The following is a 20,074-nucleotide window of genomic DNA, read 5'->3' as shown; positions in this document are numbered from 1 at the left end:
GAAGAAAACTTAGATTTTATTAAACCTAAATTAAATTTGAAACCGATCCTAGAATTAAAATAACAATCAAACAGAATAATGTTGTTCAAAGGTTTATTGGGACATTCACGATGGTAAAAAAAATGATGGTATTTTCCATTGTGATGGAAAATGTCCCCAATAAACCTTTGAACAACATTAACTCGCCATCACCAACAATGAACTTCAAACAAAGAACAAACAGAATAAATAAACAAATCTGACAAAATATTAAGAATTTAAGAATCACCACAATTAATTAGGTGTTTCCTCTATTAGATTGATTTGATTATTTGTTTGTTTCTTATGTATACAATTCAGTATTCGAACGTAGCTTAAGCCTGTAACAACCAGGGCAGCAGCTACAAATCTTTCTAGGGAAAGGGGGCAAGTTATAAATTTGCCGCCCTTTCACCACCCAACTGTGGATTTTTCTTAGTGCCAATGGCATTTTACATTAATTCTTAACACGAGGCACACAAACTTATTTTTTAGAAAATGGCCCAAAGGTTTAATGGTACTTATATTAGAATATTAAAAACGTAATAATTTAAAAATTGGTATATTATTATGTGTCCATTAAACATGTAAGTACGATTTTTATAAGAACAAATAAAAGATTTTTTTTAATATTTGGTTGTCACAAGCATACAGCTCTCAAAACTTGTAATTCCTCAATAAGAATAAAAAATTCATCTTTTCTTGATTTTTAGCAGCCAACGTCTTAAATTAATTCAGAAAATGGAGTTTTTGTTGCTCAAATGTGTTTAATTGAGATGATACTTTGTGATAATTGCTAAGACTTTGATTGTCTTGTCTAATATCAGTGGTGGATCAAGCCAGGAGTCGCGGGTGGAAAAGAAATGCAAAAAGAATTGCCTGCAATCAAAGCAAAATTGTGAACATTTCCCTCTATTAAGGGGACATTGTTATCGCCACCCACAATCGGGGCTGAATCGTGATCCCTCAACATCTCCCGCTATCATGGGAATATTAACATCAGCCGTGATCAAAAACAAAAAATCAAAAATGAAATTAAATAAAATCCCTGGCTGCAGTACAAGTTTTGTCAGGTACAAGATTTTAGATTTTTAGATGAGATATGATCGAAAAGATTGTTGTAAGTGGAAGTAGAGTTGCATCCAATAAATTAGCCTTAGTAGCTCAAGAGACGAGGGTGGGAGCTCTTTCTATAACATTGCCAGACAACACCAAGATACCACACAAGTACCCATCCTTCAAAGACTAAGATTACAAAATAAAACACATATACTACAAAATTCAGTTACTGGTATATTTATTTACACATATATTCCCTACATATATACACTTCAACAGAACTTACATGTTAGTACATTAAACATAAAGGAACAAAGATAACAAGCTTCATTTTCCTTATTAGTCTAACTGTTACACATACACTAGGCGTTGCGAAGATCTTTTAATGAAAATAAATAAAGCAAACATCAATGACAGAATTGACGGATTAGAGTGATCTCTGAATGTCTCTGACCACTGACTAAGTACAGGTGGACGGAATCTTGAAGATTCTGAAGTCAGACGTAGTCGGTAATGTAGCGAAGTTTGAGGTAGAGACAGCAGGACAGAATCATGCCGAAGACTTGGATCACACAGAGACCCAGACCCACCGCTCCTATGATGTTTAGCTGCTCCACTAACACCTCCACAAACCCGTCCTTGCAGCCCTGTACAAGCAGATCATAAGATAGATAAACAGTGGACCACTTGAAGGCATAAACCTCAAAGAATACTTGTACCGGTGGTACCTCAAAGAATACTTGTACTGGTGGTACCTCAAAGAATACTTGTACCGGTGGTACATCAAAGAATACTTGTACCGGTGGTACCTCAAAGAATACTTGTAACGGTGGTACCTCAAAGAGTACTTGTGCCGGTGGTACCTCAAATAATACTTGTACCTCAAAGAATAATTAAAGCTTGAAGAATACTTACACTCAAAGAATTTACAGTAGAACCTTTATGTTAGGGGAAGGTAACCTAAATTCTAGAGAATAAGAAAATGACACTTGTTATCGAGGATGACGTGCTAAGAAGGGTCTTGTTATCAAAGTTCCACTGTAGTTATTAATTTATCAATAACTAACCTATGGACGAGTCAGTTTCTATATTTTTTTTATTTTCAATTCTAGTTTCAAAAACTTGAATGACCTAAGTTTCCTATATGAAACTTAGGTCATTCAAGTCTTTCAAGCTTTATATAGTGATCAAATAATTCTTTTTCACCATACTACACTGTTTTAATAGACTTTCCACACATGAAATTAGTCCGGAAAACAGCTTTTTTTGCCACCAGCTTAATCAAATAGGGTTTCATTATACTGTTTTATTACTGGTTGTACTGTGTTTTATTGTACTGTAATGAGCTTTTACCGGACAACAGCTGATCATATTTGGGAAGAAGTGGTTATAAACAAAAACTTAACCTCTCTCAGTAGTTATTGTTGGTCGTTAAGTCGGTGCGAATATATAACTTAAACAGGTTTTTTTTTATTCTTAGGTCAGCATAGAGTAGCATGGCAAAAGTTAATTTGTGTAACTAGTGGACAAAGTGACATTTTTTGCTGCACACGAGTGAAATGTTTACTGGAATGTTTACTTTTGGAAAGTTTCTCGAGTGCAGCAAAGGCAGTTTGCACTCGTGTTACACATTATATTTTTCCTACAGTTACTCTATCAATTATATAAATAATTAGTTTTTCAAACACTATACAACACGTTTTTAAGTTAGGTGAAATCTAAACATTGAACAAAAAGGGAAACGCTGCACCAGCTGATCGTAGTCGTAATATCTTTAAGTGTTGCCAACTTATTTTCAAGCGTTCACGTATTACGTGCCTAATAAAAGCACGCTGTTTTGTGTTGTTTGGTTGGAATACTGGTGTTCGCCAAAGTAAAAACTGTGCACCAAAGTAAGGCTTTCTGTACTATAACCTGTGCAAGGAAGCTCACTTTGTCGGGTGACTGTAGGAAAAAAATATTCTACGTTTCTCGTCCAAAATGTGTTTACTGGACTCGTATGGTAATCCCACGACCACACTCGTCCAGTCCGGACTAGTAACGCAATATGCTATTACAAAGATCTCTCTTTTTTCATGAGCACAATTGAACATGTTCAGTAACTAGGCCTATCCTTTAAGAAAAAGCTTGAGTTAACATCAAAAGTTGACTGGTTGAGGCCAGATGCGGCTCCAGAACAGTATTCTCGGAGGAGCATTCCCTGTGGCTTTCCTCCTAAAACCTCAGACATGGGTTGTAGCCTTTATGATATTTTGTTATAGCATAGACATTATTTGAGTATACAATATACGATAAAGTGGGACACCATGTAAGTGTCTCCAAGTTGTTTACTGGTGTATTACGTACCGCATAGAAGATGTTGCTGGGGTTGATGCTTCGGCCACAGCCTGGACTAGGACTGAGGCAGCAAGTGTCTGGAACTCTCACAGGAGCCTCAGAACTTTGCCGCTTCCACACAGAATACTGCCAATCCTCGAAGCTGTTGACACCACAGCACTCCAACTGTGAAGAGGAATAGACCATAACATTTACAAAGCCTTAAGCTTCCTGTTCTTAACAGGGAGGAGCATCTTTGCGGAGGATTTCAGGTTGGAAGACATATTTTCTTATTTTTGCCCACAGTTGTATATCAGACCTCCCTTAGGCCGGACGCACACAGATCAAGCATTTCACCTGAAGCAAGTGTTGCGAGGCAAAATGTTTCGCTGGGTACGAGCACCCCATGTATTTCAATGGGACGCCGCATACTGATCAAGCAAATGTTGCGAGGCGCCTCGCAACGCCTTGAAACATTTGAGCAGTTGCTCGACGAATGGATCCCATACAGCACGATGTTTGATGTTTCAAGGAGCAAAACGTTCTGCGCATGCGCCAAATCCTTTCTAGCTAGTAAAGCTTAAGTGGCTTTCAAAATTCAATTGACCGTTTGTTGATTAAAAAATAACTCTTCTTTGAAAAATGAATTCAGAAGTTGCGTTATAACTTAACAATTATATTTTGAATTTATATTGAACAATACTGTTGTTAATTTTTCTTGCTAACATTTTGGTTGTCATGCAAAGTAGTAAAATAATTAAGAAATTATCAAGGTTATTCAGTTCATTAATCATTACCTATTTAACCATCACGACACTATCTAATAATAATTTCTTATGGTATTTAAAACCCTTTCCATAAAATAGTATAGCATTTATTCGACAATGATTGTAAAATTTCCCTGGATCTGATTTAATTTCTGAGAGGAAAGCTGTCTATCAACAGATTGATTGGGGGAAACCAATGTTGTCTTTCTATTTAGTCCAGCATTTTGCAAAAACTGACATACAGCAATAGTCGACTTCCTTGTCACATATGTTAAAACAATACTGCAGTATAAGACGAGTAGACATAATATGTAATTCTAATTTTTATTTTTCTTAATTTTTCTTGAAACCATGCTTGAACCTCCCGCACACTGGAGAAGCAAATAAACAAAACGCTTCAAGCAAATCGTTGTGCAACATTTTGCTTCAGGTGAAATGCTGGATCAGTGTGCGCCCAGCCGAACTATCAAGCATCTAAATTCTCTGATTCCTTCATGGCCTTAATGAGGAAAACAAAATTAAGATATACTTATAACGTGTGAATGTTTCAGCAATAGCTCTGCCATATACAGGCAGGTAAATTCGTAATGAGTTGCCCACCTGAACTAACAGAGCCGGGATTGTAATTTGACATACCGATACTGCCGAATTAGCATGAAATATTTACTGGCTAAATAAATTATCATTCTCAACCCCTTAATTCAGACTTTTCTCTGGTTTGGGGAGACATGGGGAATAAACTTGAAAGTTGCTTACTTTGGAATGCTGATTTGAACCGTTTAGAAACGTGCTAGAGACTTGAAATTTGCCAAGGATGTAGTAAGTAATCTAATAAGACGCCACCTCCACACCCAAGGGGGTCTGGGGTAACAAAAGGCAAGTTATTACTCTTCTGCCTGACAAATTGGCCCAGAACTCAATGAGTTGAAAGAAAAATACACACACACACAAACCTCTTGCTGCATTCTGTCTATGGCAGCCGTCTGCTCGTTCTTGATCCTGTACGTCTCCAGGAAGGTGGCGTTGAGCGTGTGAGACAACTCGTCATCTATCTGAGCCTGATAGACGTAGGCCAGGAGTCCTGCCATTACCTCGAGCAGGAATATCAGCAGCAACAGGAACGTGTACTGTACCACAAAATAAATTAGATTCAATAGGTTAAATAGGATTAAATTAGATTTGCAGTCACACCATTAAATTATGCATATTTTAACCTGAATTGAGATTGAGATGAGGATGATTTTTAAATGAATTAGATTATAGCTTTGTTGCTTACTGACTAAGATCAACTGTTTTAGGGATTGAACCGGTAGCCTTCTGATAACTAAAGAGCACAATAACTACATACTAAGTTATGTTTGTATCTCAAATCACTCTAACAACAGGCAAGGCGTGATACATTTTAATTGTGTTCGCCTTGGTAAGTAAAGAGCCAATTCACGTATTCCCCTAAGAAATTTCATGTGAAGGATACAATACGAGTATTTGTAAAGCTAGTCTTAATCTTTATTTTCATCCATTTTGTCACGCCAACTACAGTGACACTCGATTCCAAGCCAACTACAGTGACACTCGATTCCAAACATTCCGTAACCGTTCTGATGAAACCGATGACTGCAAAATTACGTCAACTTGATAAGTTTAATCATGTGATAAGGAATCCTACATGATTGCCAAATCAAAATTGCGTCACAGAAATCATAATCACGGATAGATAAAGTTCTTATTAAAAGTAGCCTACTGTATGATGTAAAACATAAAATCGCAAAACCTTTCAGCCAGCTTCTATGTATTTTTTTCTGCGTCTAATTAATGTTAATTATTGACGGTGTCGCCGTAGCACGGCCTCCTCGATGGCTTAATTAACACACGTTGATGAGATGAGGAAGGCTGTGGTTATACAAATGAGAGTACACGCTTGAACGCCTCGACACGTTCACGAACACGCTCAAGAGTGCCAGAGATAACCGACTAAAGTGTTGCCACAAATAGACGGACGCTGGTGAAGATACGCCAACCGTTTGGGATGTCTTGGTTTAACACATTATTTATCAATGCAATGGAATAGCTTGCAATACAGGGTCAATATCACCAGACATCAATGGTTAATACTTGAAAGTAATCAATAGTAAAAAATCCCATTAAACATCAATCCATCAGTAACTTTTAGCATTTACTTTATACCACTATGTAAATCCCACCATGTGATGATTCTTCGACCCAGTTGTTTGGAGCCCACTTTTATGCTCGCTTTTTTGGAGAAGCTAATGAATATGCGTGTTGAGAAAACATGCATGATATGAATTATATATGATATAAACTTGGAGAAAAAGCCCCAAACGGCAATTACATATTTAGCGTAATCCAATGAAATCACAACCTCATAGACCGACCATCGCTCGGAACCGCACCGCAAACACGAGAGAAAGAACCAAACGAGCTGAAAAACGAATTGGACCGTTCCCGTAGACCAACATCCCCCTGGAATGGCACATAAACATTTCACAGGCCGTTGCATTTCTGCAGAACGACCGCAGCTGATTTCATTTCCATAATATTGAGCTCTCGGGTTTATTGCCTGTGGATCCCATCGAGCCAATTAGCGAATGATGTATTGTTGTGCGGATAAGGCGCGTTGGGGCTTTGTGGGGGATATGGCGACGCGGAATGCCCCCTTAACAAGCGGGGTTTTTACTTTGACCCCCCACCATCCCCGCCATCACCACATCCAACCAGCAAACTGGGTTATCTGTATCTCTTGTAGTCAATTAGCTGTATTTGGCTGTATTTGCATGGGATTGTTGAGATTTGGCTCCTTTACGAAGTATCTGTGTATGTGTGTTTATTTTGTGTGAACGCAAACTACGAGAATGTTCATTATTCTATCACTTTTCCGTTGAAACAGAGACTCAATTATATGTATCAAACCTGAATATGAGTGAAATGTGAGTGCTTCTATCAACTAGGAACGTGGTAAAACATGTTTGCTGAGCCAGGGGTATTTCTACTGCCCCGTCTACATTTACTAAGTACCATCTGAACATTTTCTTAGCTGTATTCCACAGTTGAGCGGTCCAATGTGGTTACAAGTCAGCGATGGCCCATTACGGATTCGTTGCAGATGTGAAGTGAACCGCTTCAAACCGTGAGTCTTTCGACCTCTTTTCTCGCTCGCTCTGTTCTAAACGTGATTTCAACGGTTCATAAAGCAAGATACAAAGTGTCATTTAATTTACTTGCATACCTTCCTGATCGACAAAAGGATATGCAGCGTGTACCAACAATTTGATACTGGCTAATTTACACTGTTTCTTCCACCTCAAGCTATTCAAAGCCAAAAGGGATCCAGTTGGGAATCATTTAAAAGGTACTGACTTTTTTCAGGATCAGTCGATCTTAAGATTCTTGGGCGAACACTTTATTCCCTCAGGTATCCAGCAATTCTGTATTCGTTTGGGACATTGCAGCCACCCAAAGTTTGTTTTATTTTAGTGCTAATGTAATTTCAAATAACGTACTGAACGGAATGAAATACTTACTGATTCGTATTTTAACAATTTTAGCATAAAACAAACGTTTAGTGACTACCGTTTCCAAACGAATGGTCTTATTTTAGTAGCCATTTACGCAACGTGTCCCTCCTATGCTTAGAGTTAAAATTTGTAAATGGCCATTTTAATTACCTTCCTCTGGAGTACGTCCTCTCGGCTGAAAAATACATTTAAGTGATCAACAAGTCAGTACTCAGTACCTACAATGATACCGAATCCAGTGTTTCGTCTTTCTTAAACATAAACTAAATCTCATAGAGATTCCAGTCTTGAACACCAAGAATACTCTAGCTGGTAAGGTGACTACATTTTTCAACCGCTTCATCTCTGAACAGTCTGTTCACTTTTGAACGGAGCTAATTATGATTTTACTACACTATAAAACTCTTCGGAACCCTTGCCATAAAACGCCCACATCTCTGGTCGCCACGTCTTTGAACACGTGCACTGTGACCGAGATATATCTGGAGGACCGTAAACATGTCGTCGAACAGACGTATTCTGGTAGACATTGCGAGAGAAAATACAGGGTGTTTCAAAAAGGACACATCCTAAAACAACTACAAAGTTTTAAATGCTAGACTTTACCCCACCGACGTTAAGGTGGGGTAAAGTATAGAATTAACCTTTTATAGAAACGTTCGTTAGGACATGATGGTCTTCTTGACAGTTCTCTAAATTTTAAGGTTTCCATAATTGTGATTCAGAAAAGCGCTGCAGTTTTTCTAAAATCTACCGGTATTTATTAAACTTGCTTCATCATACTTGGAAGTCATATTGTAGTATTGTAACTATTAAACTTGAACGGAAAAGAGCGGTATTTTGATAAAGTGAAAACCATATCTGGTTAAACTTCCATTATGAGTTACCGTTGTGGAGTCCTTTTGAAACACCCTGTACATCTGCGAAATGTACGGTTATGAAAAAACGTTTACCGTAAAACGGCAAGGTTACCATTCCCTTTACGGGTTAACTCTGACCAAATATTCCTGAGGTATAGCAATTTTACTACGTACTTTTTACCGGCTTTGTTGGCTTTGAAAACTTGATAATTTCCTGTTCATTTAGAGGTGTTGTTTGGTATGCAGAAAATCATTTGCCTCACAGATAGTGTAATTGGCTTAACCAACGTGATTAAGTTGTGTGAATTATTTTGTATTGATCATCCTGGCAAAATGACCAGTGTACTTTAATTGTGTTAATGGCTTAATTGGTTTCCGTTATTATGAAGATAATACAAATCCGTCAAACTAGACTCCATTTGTCATCCAGTCTTGGATTAAAAGTTGTATCATTCTGCAATAGGATTGCAAAGATATTCAAAGATATTGCAAAGATATATACGACTCTTCATTAGTAAATGTACATTATTTACCACACGATAGTTCACACTCTTAGAACGTATGATCGCATGATCTGCTACGTTTCAGAGCTATGCTAATTTCACATATTGCCCAACAATGATTTCCTCATTCTTACTAAACCTAGGTAGATAAGAACACAATGTGCGGTCATTAACCCAGTGATATCTCGAGTGCTTAGTAATTTATATGAGGCAAGGTGGGTATATTTAAACACACGAGACTGAGCTGTCTGAGGATTACCTCACAAGGATTTGTGATAACGGCTTCTGTGATAATAGCCAGACACTGGGCGAAAATATCCTTCAGAAACAGTTAAGACTATATAGAACTAACCTCACAAATCTTACAACAAGTCTTATGATGTTATGCTATCACTTATTCCACTAAGTTACTTTCTGTTATGATGGGTTATGGGTGCAAATCTCTGCCAGGAAGCATAATTTTTATTTCTATTGGAGTTCCGGCTTGTGAATGGAGTCTTTTGATTGGCTGATCTAACAGTGACGTCATTTATTTATTCATCAACGGTCATATTAAAATACATATTGATGTCATGACTTTGGGTACAGTTTCTTATGAGCTGCCCTAGTGTTGATTGAAAATATCTTTTCGATTAGTAAACCTTCATTTGATTTTGTTCATTATTAGCAAGTTTGGTTGGTTAGGTTAGGTTATAACAGTTTCATTTTATAATTAGTTAAAAATGTGGAATATCTGCATCTGCCATCTGACACTGTTGGATCAGCCAATCAAATTACTCCACTCGCACTGTATGCTGGAACTCCAATTGAAATACAAATTATGCAGAATCTAAAAACATTTTAGACCTAACCTCATGAGTATGAAATATGATGTCATGTCATTACTTCATACTTTTTATGCATCACATACTATGCGTGACATTGGAATTTATTTTTACGAATGTGGGTTACTTCAGGGAGTATTTTAATTTACAAACGAATTACAACAACAATTACAACGTAAATTTCTATTATAACCTTAAATTAATGTTCTGTCTCAACACTGTATATCTTCTCGTGAAACAAAGTAGAAACAAAGTTGTCCAACAACAAATCTATTAAAAGTCTTAATCAATGGGTTCATCAAGATTTATGGTGACTTTTAATTAATTGTGTCTGTTCTCTGTTGGATCAATAGTGGGGTTAATTTTCTTTTTTAGACTTCCATCCTTTTCCCATTTAATGGACGGAATTGAAAACAATGATTATTGATAAACATGTTATTTTATGGATTTATAATTCTCATGGTTCAAATAGAATGACTTTAATGCATATTTAACATCTACTGTAAAATACGAGGAAAAATTTTGTCGACTTGAGCACTTTTACATAAAACGTTTATCAAAACAAGCTTTAATGATACGTGGTTCGGATTCCACTATAAACTGTAGGTCCCTTAGTTGCCATTAGCTGTATGGGCTATTAATTAACAGCTGTGTCTAAGGAACATGTCGGCCTTAGTCACTAACAAGACTACAAGATCGCGCCACTCATCCTACACTCATCCTTCACTCATATTTGGGTTAAAATACGCACATAGTGGCGTCCCCATCTTAACTAATTGATAATTGATAATTGATTGATAATTGATAATGTTACAATTTTTAGATGTTACACTAGTATGTTTAATAGTCAACTATTGGTAATGTTTATAAATTTGTTTGATTAATCAAAAGCAAGGGTAAAATTGTCAAGTTTATTATGCCCAAGTTTTACTGTTAATTAAAAAATATGTCTTTGCTATTGAATGCTGTAACATTTGTTTAAGAACGGACATATTTATAATAAACATATTTTTTGTTATTTGATTTGCTGTATTATCCACCACTTTGAATGGCATTCACTAAACAAAAACGTCACACTATGAGCAACCCTCTTGTGCAGAGCCGCTTCTATCAACATCTAACGAGGTGATCGATCAGCTGTTTGTTTGTTTCGTGAGTAACGTCGCAACAATGAAGATAAGAGATCAGCTGATTGAAGATCAATGACAGCGACAAGAGGATGATGTTTATAAACAGTCAAGAGACGCCCAGCTGGCCCAGATATACATTGTTGTCAGCTGAGAGAATAAATGGGAGAAACGATGCCAACTAATTCCTTCTCGTAGATGCTTATCTTATTTTCAATTCTTACTTGTAGTTAACAATCTTCATTTACAGTTACAGACTTGGTTTAAATTTTCAATCGGGAATAAAATGCATGGAATTATTTTAATCGAGTTTGAATACAGGTTTACAACCCTGCAAAGAATAAAACGATACATAGAAGTTTTTTGTGTATTTATTCATTAATACATTTCATTCAATTACAATTAAAAGTTATTAAATGTAACGATGCTTAAGAGGGGGGAAATCACGACTTTTTGTAATAAAGATAGGTGTTAAAATTAAATAATATTTAACGTAATCATTTTAAAGATAGAATTATTGTCCCGATAATTCGTAGAGAACGTTCTCCAATCTCTACTACCACGTCAGTAGTAGGTTATTCCATCTTCATCTTGTTTAGCCAAAATATGGCATTCCTAATCATATAAGGTTTCTGCGTCGACCTTCAAACCAAGCAAGATGAGACTCAGCGTTCAACAGAAACCAAACACTTTCTCAGCACCGGAAGTAGAAGATGGGTTACTCAATATCCGGTCTAGACGTGGCGTCAGCAAACCCCTCGAAAAACAAGTAAAACAACTAGGAAGTACAAAGAAGTAGTTTATAGTGACGAGATGTTACTTTGCAGTAAACGCTGTAGTTACTGTTTATACAGTACCACTGTGGAGAATATCTTCCTTGTAAAACAGGATGTAAACATGTAAAACAGCTAGGAAGAAGCTGTACAAAGAAGTAGTTTATAGTGACGAGATACTTTGCAGTAAATGCTGTAGGTACTTATACAGTACCACTGTGGAGAATATCTTCCTTGTAAAACCAGTTGAAAACATGTAAAACAGCTAGGAAGAAGCTGTACAAAGAAGTAGTTTATAGTGACGAGATACTTTGCAGTAAACGCTGTAGTTACTGTTTATACAGTACCACTGTGGAGAATATCTTCCTTGTAAAACCAGTTGAAAACAAGTAAAACATCTAGGAAGTACAAAGAAGTAGTTTATAGTGACGAGATACTTTGCAGTAAATGCTGTAGTTACTTATACAGTACCACTGTGGAGAATATCTTCCTTGTAAAACAGGTAGAAAACATGTACAACAGCTAGCCAGTGAAAAGTAGAGAAACGAGATGGTGTGTGTCTAAGAGATGTGTACACTCAAGTTATTGCTGTGGAAAATATCTTTCGTCTCTTGCAAAACGAATGGAAAACACCTAAACCGAGATCGCTCACCCTATCAGAAGATCTCTGGTTTAATCTTGAGAAAAGTCAGTAGTTTTCAGGTGTTGATGAAATCTGTTTTAATAAATACTGATCCATACTACATACACAATATCTGATCTTGGCCAGTAAAGCTACATGGATAACCTCTCTCATTATTAAGTTATACGATTACTAACTATGCCGTCGTTAGTTCATATAGATCTAGATCTGTGAGTAATTGACCAGTTAAGAGAATTAACAAGTGTTTAAGAAAATAACAAAGATCACAATAATTCAACAATATAATGTTATTTTCAGTTGATTTTTCGTAGAAAGTTCTTTCCCAATCAGAATCAACTAACGATTTGTATGGACAAATCATGTTGAATAGTCAAATTTCGAATCTATTCAAGGTAAAAAAAATATTCAAGTAAGTAAAATGTATGAGTGAACCTTTTTGATATGATAGCTCGAAGTTTAGCAATTTTAGCAAGTAGAAATTGCTAGCCTTACAGATTGGTCGTTTTCATTCACAACTTAACCGAAATTCGATATACCATTATACCTATGGAAGGGATGCAAAACGTTAGAGCAATGGCCACCAACAACGGCTTACCACCAACAGAAGACATCTGTTCTCTCGCCACACTCCGCAGCATCCTAGGACGACCACCAGGAGTACGAGGGCTCCGGCGAGGACGAGTGCGTACCCTGTGAGGGCGTAGGTGGATGTTGTCAACAGGGAGACGTACTGGTGCTTGTAGATCACTGACCATAGACCTACAGCCAACACTCCACAGCCTGATAGCTGGAACAACCAAAGAGGTGTAATTAACATTCTAGAGAGAGGTCCCAAATAAAAAACGTAACCCAAACTCCAAGAGATCTGCAAAAAGTTCCTGGATTATTATGAGGCTATGCTATCGATAGCTCAAATACGTTTTCAGAATGGTAAAAGCTGGGAAGTCACTGCATCTACCCTCCTGAAAATGCATTTGGGCTATAGACACATCTTCATGGACAGTAGAACCCATGAAGAACCAACTTTTAAACTTCTTCAGATTTTCTTCTCTTCCTTAACAAAGCCACTAAGCCTTGATCCCTTGCTGTTAAGAAGTACACCTGAATACAAGAACAAATTCGTTTAGATAGCTTAGATAAAACTGTAGGGATTCACATACATTTTCTAGATTCATACTTAAAAAAAAGGTATAAACAGAAACATGATCAAAGAGTGACTTGTGAGTATGCTTAGTAGATTGAAAGACGGTACAAAAATGACAGCGAATTTAAATACACCACTACAATTTATTCTTTACTTTACCACCTCATCCATGGCAAGTTCCACACACAGCTCTTTGTGACTTTAGCTAATTGCTGGGTTAAAAGAGGAGACCAACCCTTTAAAAAAGAAATAAAGTGAAGTATAATGTATAATGTGCAAGAAGTTTCTATAAATTATGATATGATAATTGTCTATAGTGAAATCTAAAGTTTCACTGTTCCTCAGTTCAGATTGGAAACCTCGCCAAGGAGAGATAAAAATGAAAGCAACAATTATTTATCCATGTTCTAAAGGTAATATCGGAGGTAGTCTTGGAATTGGCAGCAATTTTCGAGTGATTTTAAATGATTTTAAATGATAGGATTGATCATAATATAATGTCTATCCCCACTATACGATTAAGTAGTCGAAGACCAAGAAATCACTGCATCAAATTAACTTATTGTCAATCAATATTTATTAGTAAATTATTGTTTCTGACTTTGTGTCTGTATCAGGTAAACGCACAAACTACAGAATTGTTTTTAGTTAATTATTACGAGATCAGCTAAACAAACAGCCTATTCATCTCGTAATTATTTACCATGAACGCCCTAAGTCAAAATCGACACTTGTTTAGTAAACATTAGTATGAGTCCAAGACATCAAAAAGAATCCTCAACTGTCTTTAGTTAATCTATAAGTTTGGTTTCTTAAGTTCCTAAAGTTTTCATTATGCTACAGCCAATTACATGGAATAGAATAGAAATCAAATCGGAGTTGAAGAATAAAGTTTTGTTTCCATAACCAATAGTAGGTATAGAGTTCACTATTTTTACTAAAAAAAGTGCAAAGGCCTACTAGCTCTCTTCTAGTAACACACATTTGTAACCAATCCAGTTGTTTCAGTGACTTTTATCCTACTTACAAGTAACTTTTGTCTAAGAGCCCGCATGTAACTTTCAAAATGACTCATGATCATCCGGATCCAATTTGAGCGTGGAATGACTCAGCAATGGAGTTGTACGCTTGTTATAATCCCCATTGATCCAGGATCACCGAGCCGTGAGACAATGGTTCACTCCGGGCTGTGGCATTGTGTGGTAATGACGTCCCATCTGGGTAGTGACGTCCTGACTGGGGCCCTTCAGTAGCGGGGCCCCACAAGCTAGACTTGGCACGTGTCAAACACACACACACACACACACACACACACACACCCACACACACACACACACACACACACACACACACACTCGACCCATCTGGGTAGTGACGTCCTGACTGGGGCCCTTCAGTAGCGGGGCCCCACAAGCTATGCCTGGCACGTGTCAAACACACACCCACTCGACCCATCTGGGTAGTGACGTCCTGACTGGGGCCCTTCAGTAGCGGGGCCCCAGAAGCTATGCTTGGCACGTATCAAACACACACACTCTCAGCTATGCGGGCCGTCTTCAATCACGCCGCTAAACTAATGTCGACTTTCAGCGGTAATTGAGTGAATTGGTTGTTCGTCAACATTAGTCTTGAGTGTCGGAGTCGATTTAGGTCTGAGCAAGTGTAAACAGCACATTTGTCTCTGTCAGAGTTGATCTATGCTGTAATTATTTCTCTCGTCATAAATATACATGGGTGAGATTTCAAGATGAATTGCAAGGGTGGTTGATGGCTTTTGTCACTTGGGTGTGTTATTAAAACTGACATAGCCTATTGAGATTCCAGATTCGGATGATTTGGATTCACTCTACAAGACGTAGAGTGATAATGACTTCACAGGGTGTTGAGTCTTCTGGGGCTGTTTTGGACTTTTTCCCTCTTCAGCTTTACAGAGGTCAGATTGTTTGTCACCAGTGTCTGATTAAGACATCAGTAATCGGCGTGCAGTAGTCTGATTTTTTCAAATTGTGAACAACATTTGATGTGAGATGAGAAGAATTATATTGTGGTTGGCCGTTTTGTTCCCAATGTGGAATTAGGATTTACACCACTTACTGAATTGAGGCTATTTTCTCATTTTGTTATTCACGAGCAAGATTTGATACGAGAAGCATTAGTGGGGCAGTTGATGGTTATTGTCACTTGCGTATGTGATTAAGGTTGACACGGCTTATTTGAGGTGCAGATTCATGATAATTTAGTTTTTCAGATCCCACAATGTTCACCATAAGTCAAAATCAATTAAGTGAATGTATGCAAACGTCATTGGCATGTTTCGACGGACAATAGAGACATAAACAATACTACGTGCACTATCATTTACAAATATGCAAAAACCTTCTTTGAGTTGTAAATGAGAATGTGTATTTGTCAAGATTATTTTGTATAATCAACCCGTTTTCAACAATGTTTCTTCAATACCTGATATAGTCCTCGATTCCTCTAAATACGTACTTCAAATTATAATTTTCCTCCTACCCACATCCTGTTAACCATTGACATTGGATACTGAAGTCGAAATCCTGTTGCAGCATTTGTTTTTACTGAAAGACATTACACAACATGGCTGGATGAACCTCTCATAAAGAGAGGTACTGTATTGAAGTTCTATTTCCTCTTGCAGATGTTTATGCTGACTGTGATAGCCAAGGAAACGTTAAGGTCGTATTATTGGTTTTGTTTAGAATACAATGCTCTTTCACAGTTTCACATTATTTGGAATGGTAGGTAGGCCTATACATTATTAGAAGGAGACATTTATTTTACATCAACAATCTCGATTGTACATGGGGGTTTCAATGTGGTAGTTTATATACAGCCAAAGCTACTGCATTAGCTAAAATTCTTTTAATATATTTTAACTCATTAAATACAATTTTAAAGTTTCTTTCTTTTGAAGGTCCTTCAGATGAATTTAAGAGTGAATCATCATTTTAATCAATTCCGTCCAAGTTTTGACTTGGCCATTGCTTTGTAGCAAGTTCATCTAAGTTTTTGAAAGATATAATTTTATATTTCGGCCACAGGTAACAATTTCTCCACTTGTACAGATGAAAGCATTGGCCTATTTCTGACCCGTTGCATGTTGAACACAAATACACATTGGAGTTGCCACAAATAAATGAACGTGTCTGAAGTGGCGAGCCGAGACCGCGATGGCGGGAATGTTTACTAACATGGCGGCCACACACGTGCACTGTAAACCGCGGCAAAGTGCCGTAAACATTGACACCTAACCTCAAAACGTCGTTCAGGCGTGCATTCCATGAGCGTACATTCCCACAGTAATAAATACGTGTTAAAACGTGTGCCGTATTAGTAACCATGTGCTATGTATTAGTATTATATTATAGCTTTCTAACTGTGTCTTGATGAAAATGCTTCTTCTTTGCAATAGAAGGTGAGAAAAAATTGTTAAGTTTATTGGGGGTTTGACATAGATGAAGAACTAAGATTGTATTGGGGGCAGGGGAGAACAGATTACGCTGTACGGAAGTAGGCTAATGAAAATCGAAACATGGATAGCTAACAATATGTGGCTCACTATGCATTGTTCAAATTAACTCTTAGTTTATTCCCCAGAGCATGTTGAGGCATGGTGTCAAAGATATAAAGTGAGTCAGCTTTATTTTGTGGTACAGCAAGTCTAATTAAAATCATAACTCTGCATATAGGCATGCATTTTGTGTGTGGAGGTAGTTTTCTCCTTGGATGATTTTTAAATGTTGAAAACTCGAGATCTGATTCTTTGCCAATCTTAAATTGCGTACACTAATTTCATAAAGACAACTCGTGGGTACAAAATACGTAAACATATCAAATATTCTCTTCAGACTGTTATCTCCAACAGCCTGCATTCTACCTTGGTCAGACCTGCATACAAGATCCACTTCACGGTGGGTTCGCCGCATTCCGAAGACAGTGTGGGCGTGTAAGAGCCACTGGACACACCTGTTCTCCAGCAGACGCCACTCCAGAGCTTCCACTATACAGTACTCCAGCAATTCTACACTAGCATTCCTCCAAGGCTAGAGCTATCCAAAGGTCTTCACTGCTCCAAACTCTTGCTGTTCAGTGCTACGCTTCTCTAGCGCTCCGGAAGCTTTAGAACTCCAGCAGTCTTCCAGCCTAATCCTTCAGTGCTCGTGCTCCACTACATCAGCGCCCTAAGACCCGAATGGTACTCTACTCTAGGCCTACTCCAGTGATCTCGTATGCCAGAACTTCACTCTACGCTCGTGTGCTCCACCGTTCGTAGCACGCGCTGTGCTGAAGCTGCACGTGTCTGTAACCCAATCTTCTCATCAGCACAGGTGTTGAATCAGCTGATGTATGTAGTGATAGGAGTACTGAGTCTGCGCTGAGTCGTTGCCGAGACTTACCGGGTGTTCGGAAAGTGTGAAAACCTTCTAAGTATTCCTCTTGCGAATAACCATAAACCGATGAAACTCTAGCATTACGTTCATACTGTATTTTCTAACTGTTTTTGCAACTTGGAACCGTTTCCCTCTCCTTTCACTGTAGTGGAACGTATTGTGTTGTGGAGGAAGTGTTAAAAATGTCGATTAAAATTGAAGGTGTTTTTTTTTTTTTTTTTCATTTAGGGTTGCATCAATGTGTTTCAACCAATTTCTTTAAAATAAGGTGTTATTCTGTAAATAAGGTGGCTTACATTTGATATTTTTGAAAATTTATTTAAAGGACCTCCCCCAATAGAGAAATGTGACGGTTAAAACTATAGTGAGCTTGAACTTTTTTAAATCCATCGTTTTAAAGGTGGAAAATACTAAGGGGTTAACAGGCTGTTTTGATCGTTATTCATAGTTCCGTAGCTGCTTGTATAAACTCCTGTGCTCAAAAATTGTATTACACATCACAACCAAGTCACACCTTTACTTACCAAGTCTAAATTATGATAAAAGGGCCTTAAACAACGAATTAAATTCACTTAACATTGCAAGCAGTCGAATCTACTTACCAAGAAGACGATGTTAAAGATGTGGAAGAAGTAGGTGAGGAAGTTGACAGAGCAGAAGTCGGAGTCTCGGGTCTTGGCGGGGGTGGTGGTGGCCATGCCGTTATCTCATCATCATCTCTCTGCAACAAAACAGATAATAATCTCACACCTTCACTAACTGTTTTAGAGTGCGTTTACTTGTCAACGTAAGCTTCTCTAGTTCACTCATTATACGGGGTTGGTCACGTTTCCATGGGTCAGTAATGTCCGTCACCAAACTTCATCAAATATACTCCATAGAAGGTTTTTGTAAACCTGCGTGCTAAAATGGATACTTATGCAGATGTCTTCAATCGACCACTTCAACCAAATGTTTTTATTAAAGCCTGGAATGGTTAGATTGGAATTGAGGTAGATATTTAGACACATTGAACCATTGTCAATAATATTTACTATGGCGATGGACTTCATCTACACCATGTATTGAACACGAAATAAATTCATGTTTAAGCCAAAAAAAGCCGTACAAACGCACGCTGGTCCACGATAGATTTTTAGTTACTTTTTTTTAGGAAATTTCAGTTTATCTGATTTTGATATAAATCTATAGAGTCCTACACAAAATACGTCTTACCATGGTCTCAGTATATGCGGAGTATAAGATCTCTGTCTGGTTATTTTTATCTAAGATCTACACTATTTCGTACATACGTTATTTGAGGAAAAATAAGGGAGGTTTGGGTAAAATTAAATGTATGTTTTATGGAATTTCTGAATGTTTTGAACTTATGGAATGTTTTATCAAATGTTTTATGTACCATTCAGCCACATTACTCAATTATGAATCAACAGCTAGTCACGACCTACAATGACTAAATATGCTCCAGGAAACCGCAAATTGGTCAGAAAAACTACAGAGTCTGATTCATTTCAATCTCCACTTAACTTTCACACGTTACTCTCATATTGCTTATCACCCTTCTGATAGGCATTTCACGGTTTATCATCTTAAAAGTACTTCACAATCGCACTTTTACTACGAGTGAAAACGTTTCAACATTTCAATGCGACAAAAAAACTGACAATCACGAACTTTCGAATCAATTTAACTAAAGATTTCTCCGGGTGCCGAGCCGCGGAAGTGGATAGAAAGTGGTAAAGCCACGACTGCCATGATTAAACTGGCGAACTCGTAGAAAGTTGCGGCTGGCGTCGCGTCGCGGACATTCAGCATCAGCATTCACTTTGGCGGTGAGCGGACCGTTGTGCCTCGGGCCTACACGACGACAGGCATGACGGAGAGAGAAATGTGAAATTTTGACTGGCAATGTAAAATTGTTGATGAAAAACTTATAAACATAAATTTGAAGTAGATCTCTTTCGACACCTAGAGGGAGGGGGGCAATATCCCATTTTCCCTAACCTAAAGTGGCAACCCTGCCCAGTAGCGAAGGTCCTCCCAATGAAATTTAATCACCAATACCATGTGTTTTATCCCCTTACGAAAAATG

The 20,074-nt window shown here is 37.6% G+C and overlaps 1 protein-coding gene across 1 annotated transcript in view; it reads right to left on the bottom strand.

The window, feature by feature from the left end:
- Positions 1-1,298: 1,298 nt before the first annotated feature.
- Positions 1,299-20,074, bottom strand: part of LOC128990402 (CD151 antigen-like) — a 47,390-nt gene continuing 28,614 nt past the window's right edge. Inside the window, exons 2-6 of the mRNA XM_054412750.1 lie at positions 18,585-18,703; positions 13,019-13,210; positions 5,114-5,287; positions 3,424-3,579; positions 1,299-1,724 (exon numbers count right to left, since the gene is read on the bottom strand). Of these exons, the coding sequence (XP_054268725.1) occupies positions 1,575-1,724; positions 3,424-3,579; positions 5,114-5,287; positions 13,019-13,210; positions 18,585-18,680 (768 nt within the window). The 5' untranslated portion in view covers positions 18,681-18,703 and the 3' untranslated portion in view covers positions 1,299-1,574. The remainder of the gene's footprint in view (positions 1,725-3,423; positions 3,580-5,113; positions 5,288-13,018; positions 13,211-18,584; positions 18,704-20,074) is intronic.

This window comes from Macrosteles quadrilineatus, unplaced genomic scaffold (genome assembly GCF_028750875.1).
Source record: "Macrosteles quadrilineatus isolate MER2022 unplaced genomic scaffold, UCM_ALF_1.0 Scaffold_3__2_contigs__length_128488019, whole genome shotgun sequence".
Classification (NCBI taxonomy): Eukaryota; Metazoa; Arthropoda; class Insecta; order Hemiptera; family Cicadellidae; genus Macrosteles; species Macrosteles quadrilineatus.
The sequence above is the reverse complement of the archived record's forward strand: the minus strand, read 5'-3'. Positions and strand labels throughout refer to the sequence as shown.